The sequence below is a fragment of the Penaeus vannamei genome, chromosome 34, assembly GCF_042767895.1.
Source record: "Penaeus vannamei isolate JL-2024 chromosome 34, ASM4276789v1, whole genome shotgun sequence".
NCBI classification, from domain to species: Eukaryota; Metazoa; Arthropoda; class Malacostraca; order Decapoda; family Penaeidae; genus Penaeus; species Penaeus vannamei.
This window is the reverse complement of record NC_091582.1, coordinates 10,972,454-10,977,453: the sequence shown is the minus strand read 5'-3', so window position 1 is coordinate 10,977,453 and position 5,000 is coordinate 10,972,454. Positions and strand designations below refer to the sequence as shown.

The window sequence follows — 5,000 nt, the reverse complement described above, 5'->3', positions numbered from 1 at the left end:
ACCCTTGAATTAAGACTGTACCAACATACTGCATCTAACAATTCGAATTTTACCCATCGAAGAAGGGAACGACATTACAGCGAACTGTCAGGTAAGCCCACATCATGGTCGACAATAGAAGTAATAAATCTGTGGGCACATCACACAGTTGCAAGTCTTCCCACTCAGAAATATCAGTAGCTGAGGAGGAGTTAGAACGGCTTCAGTTCATCAAAGAGCAAAATGAACATGCACGTGAGGAAGAAAGACGAATCTTTGAGCTGCAACAGAGAATTAGAAGGATGAAAACCTCATCAGAACCAGCCAGGTCAAGACCTGGCTCCTCTTGTGGAGACAGCAGAGAGGATGAGAGACACCCTCGCCCTCACTCCTTTAACAACATGTGTAGCAACTGGATTGCAACAAGCGTAGAACCCCATCATAAAAGTGAAAATCTGGACCCACAAGTGAGTCGTGAAAGTGAAGTCAACGTGACTGCAGGGCCAGTCCACTTTGCTGTCAATGCCGCCATAGTCCCTGAAACTCCTCTACCTAAATGGTCAACTCCAGTCAATCCTGTACTAAATGGAGTTAATATTACCCAAGGTAAGCTCCCCATTACACCACTTACTACCATTCCAGAACCTAATGAGAACCTATTGACAAGGAGTAACCTACATCCTTCAGCTGCTCCTTTTGTGAACATCAACAGAGTACCTTGCTGCCATACCTCAGGCCATGATTTCACCAGCCATGATTTCAAGGCCATTGAATATGGATGAAGTGGCTCAGATGGTTTGTGCTATGAACCAGTCAGTTTTAACCCAACAAGAACAGGCTCGCATATCATTACTCCCTCCAGTTAAATTAGAACATTTTGATGGAGATTTTTCGAAATTCACTCAGTTCTGTAGGACATTTGAATGGAATGTTGAGTGCAACACTAATGATCCAAGGCGAAGGCTCACACAGCTCTACAACCAAAGCAAAGAGTTTTGCACCATCCCGTAAGTACAAGAGATCTCCAACTGGGAGTGTTGAGGTGTTCAGCAATGAGAACATACCTGACTGTTATGAGAAATTAGGTACACCTAGTTCCTCAACTGGGGGTGGCATAGAAGCCAAGGGAAGTGTGACCCCAAGTGTTAATTCTCCATTAACAGATGCTCTACCCTGTGCTAATATTCTTGATTGTAAGCCTGATGGGAGGATTATGATGAAGATCCTGCCTGTCCGAGTGAATAACAGCGTCTCCACTTACGCCTTCATAGATGGTGGTGCTGCACCAACTCTGGCTGCTTGAAGCTTAATACAACGTTTGGGAATCCAAGGCCTACCAGTGAGGCAAACAATGAAAACTGAAAATGGAATATTCATGTGCAACGAGCGTGTACCACTTATGTTGAGCAGCATAGGCGGTGGAAATAACATTACCGTAAATGAAGTGTACATTACAGACAAACTCAGCATAACTACTGACAGCATGATGCCCGTGAACTGGACTAAAAAATGGCTTCATCTGAATGATGTGGATCTACAAAGATTGCCTGGTGGAACTTATAATTGGACTAAATAGCATTTTGAACCGTCACATACTCGACCAGAGACATGGGACTGATGACGAACCCTCAGCCTATCTTACCAGATTTGGCTGGGTTGTCTTTGGACCAACTGGCCCCAGGAATCCTTTGCCTGCCCCGGTATATCATATTTCCCCAACACAAGATCTTGGCGAGTGCTTACGAGAGCACTTCAATGCTGACTTTTGGGAAAAGGAAGTTCATTCCCAACGAGAAGATTCGCTGGAAGATAAGTTATTCTCCGATAAGATCTCACAGTCCATCCATCAAGAATCGGGTAAATATGTAGTCAAACTTCCCTTCAGGGACAGTAGTCCACTTCCAAACAATCGTGAAATGGCTGTACGTAGAATGAAAAGCCTCAAAAGGAAGCTGGAATCTGACAAGACTTTCAAGGAGACATACATCACTCAAATGGAAAAGAATATAAGTAAACAGTATGCTGAAATAGTACCTCCATCAAGATTAGAACGAAATGATGGTAGAATATGGTGCATGCCACATCATGCTGTGCGTCATCCCACTAAACTGAAGGTACGTGTCGTCTATGACCTTAAAGCTAAATTCAATGGCACTTCCCTAAATGACCATCTTCTTCAAGGGCCAGACCTCACAAATCCTCTAATAGGGGTACTCATGCGGTTCAGGCATGGTCACTATGCAGTCACAGCAGACATCGAAGAGATGTTTTATCAGGTCAAGGTTCTCCTAGAGGATCGTGATGTGTTCCGTTTATTATGGTGGCCAGATGGTGATATCAATAAGCCTGTAAGTGATTACCGAATGAATGTTCATGTTTTTGGTGCTAGATCCTCTCCTAGCTGTGTAAATTATGCCTTAAGGAAGACTGCTGAGGACCACGGTGAGGTTTTTGATGAACAAGCTGTCACTGCCATAATACAAAGTTTTTATGTTGATAATCTCCTGCTGGCCCATGATGACAAAGAGAGACTGATAAAAATCATCAAAGATCTCATTGCTCTCTGTAATGCAGGTGGTTGGCGTCTGAACCAATGGACAGCCAATAACAAGGATGTGCTCAAGAAGATTCCTGAATCGGAGAGGGATGCGTCGGTTGCTTCTCTAGACCTCAGTAAGGATGATCTCCCAGTTGAAAGGACCTTGGGTGTACACTGGTCGATGGCCGAAGATTGCTTCACATTCAAAATCTGCCTTGGTGACAAGCCACTAACACGCCGAGGAGTTTTATCTATCGTAGCATCTATATATGACCCACTTGGCATGGTGGCGCCCTTGACACTGCCAGCAAAAATGATTCTTCAAGACATGTGTCAGATGCAGTTAGGCTGGGATGAAAATATGGGTGATAAGGAAGCTGCTCATTGGAGAAAATGGTTGGAACAGTTACCAAAATTGTCAAGATTTAAGCTGCCACGAAGCCTAGTGCCCATTTCCTTTGGTTCCATCATTTCTTATCTGCTCCATCATTTTGCAGATGCAAGTCAGTCTGATTATGGCACAGCCTCCTACTTGAAGATGGTAAATGCCTCGGAAAGGGTACACTGCACTTTGGTTATGGCACGAGCAAGAGTTGCACCTCTGAAACCGACTATTACAAGACTAGACCTGACGGCTACCACCGTTGCAGCTCGAATGGACTGTAAATTACGAAAGGAACTGGGGTTGAAATTGGAAGATTCAGTCTTTTGGACAGACAGCACTTCAGTGCTCAAGTACTTGTTCAATCAGAAGGCTCGTTACCACACCTTTGTCGCAAATCGAGTGAACCTAATCCGAGAACTGTCTTCAGCAAGTGCTTGGAGATATGTAGACACAAAGAGTAATCCTGCTGACCTTGCATCTAGAGGTCTTGATGTTGATACTTTTTTAACGTCTGAAATGTGGATTAGAGGACCAAGATTTCTTCATGAACCTAAATCCAGCTGGCCGCAAGTTCCAGAAGATGTTAAACATGGATCACTGGAAGATGATGTAGAAGTAAAGGTGTCTGTCATGGTATGTGAGACAGTGACAACAGTAATGTCATTCATTGAGGAGTTTACCTCTTGTTTCTCGAACTGGCAGAAGTTTGTGCGTTGTCATGCATGGGTCAGACGATTCTTGAAGCGAAAGTATGTACCCAAGTTACCTGACGTTAATTGCCTTAGTAGCAAAGAAATAACAGATGCAGAAACACACATATGGAAATAAGTTCAACAAGAGAACTACTCATCTGAAATTGTCTCTCTGTCACGAAAGCCAGATGGGAGAGTACAAGCCTCAAGCAAGATAGTGAAATTTAGACCTTTTCTACAAGATGGCTTGCTTAGAGTAGGTGGGCGCCTAAGACACTCTGGGCGTGACTTCAATGCCACTCATCCAATTATCCTACCCAATAGGTCATCTTTGGTGAAGCTGATGGTGAGGTGGCATCACGAGAAGTTAGCTCACTGTGGTCATAACTATCTTCTCTCTGAGTTAAGACAAAAATTTTGGGTTGTACATGCAAATGCTGTTGCACGTTCTGTGGTAAGGAGTTGAATGAAGTGCAGGGCCATCTGTGCACGACCAATGACTCAAGAAATGGCTGACCTTCCTGAAGATCGTATTATACCAGGCCAGCCACCATTTACACACACAGGCACCGACTGTTTTGGACCCTTTCTCGTCAGGAAAGGCAGGTCAAACCTTAAGAGATATGGCATAGTCTTTACATGCCTAACATCACGTGCAGTCCATATTGAGGTCATGGACTCGGTGGAAACGGACTCATTTATCAACGCTCTTCGACAATTTACAGCAAGACGAGGTCCAGTGAAGTCCATCAGATCCGACAATGGCACAAACCTGGTGGGTGCAGAGAAAGTTCTTCGCCAGGAGCTCCAGCTTCTTGATCAAACTGCCATCTGTGACACCATGTCAACTAGAGGCATCTCATGGTGCTTCAATCCACCACATGCTTCACATTTCGGTGGAGTCTGGGAACGTCAGATTCGCTCTATCAGGCGTGTTTTGAGTGGTATTTGCTATCAACAGACACTAACTGATGATAGTCTTCACACTCTGTTCTGCGAAGTTGAAGCCATCATTAACGGCAGACCCTTGACCAGAGTTACAGACGACCCTGATTACTTGCAACCACTGACTCTGAGCATGCAGCTGAACTTGAAGGGTTCACCTGGTCCAGTCATGAATACCGATAACAAAAATCTGTATGCTCGTCGGCGCTGGAAGCAGGTGCAATACTTGGCTGACCTCTTTTGGAAGAGGTGGTCTAAAGAGTATCTACCTCTCCTCCAAGAGCGCCAAAAGTGGAACATTAAACGGCGTGATGTCAAGAAAGGAGACAGTTTTAGCCTTGGATGAGAGGCCTCTTGCTCGAGTGATAGAGGTAATGTGTGATAGTGATGGACATGTGCGCAGTGCTAAACTGAAAACTGTCAGTGGAGAATATATCCGGCCTTTTAGCAAGATGTGCCT

At 44.5% G+C, this 5,000-nt stretch overlaps 2 protein-coding genes across 2 annotated transcripts in view; both read left to right on the top strand.

Annotated features, from left to right (window-relative positions):
* The first annotated feature begins 1,505 nt into the window (after window positions 1-1,505).
* Window positions 1,506-3,731, top strand: LOC138859221 (uncharacterized). The gene has a single exon (XM_070113432.1). It carries the CDS (start codon window positions 1,506-1,508, stop codon window positions 3,729-3,731), a length of 2,226 nt encoding a protein of 741 aa, XP_069969533.1.
* Window positions 3,732-4,091: 360 nt separating this feature from the next.
* Window positions 4,092-5,000, top strand: part of LOC138859220 (uncharacterized) — a 943-nt gene continuing 34 nt past the window's right edge. Inside the window, exons 1-2 of the mRNA XM_070113431.1 lie at window positions 4,092-4,732; window positions 4,788-5,000. The exon at window positions 4,788-5,000 is cut by the window's right edge and continues 34 nt beyond it. Of these exons, the coding sequence (XP_069969532.1) occupies window positions 4,092-4,732; window positions 4,788-5,000 (854 nt within the window). The remainder of the gene's footprint in view (window positions 4,733-4,787) is intronic.

Excerpts from the sequence above, each read along its gene's own strand:
- LOC138859221 (XM_070113432.1), top strand. The coding sequence starts at position 1,506 with ATGTGGATCTACAAAGATTGCCTGGTGGAACTTATAATTGGACTAAAT.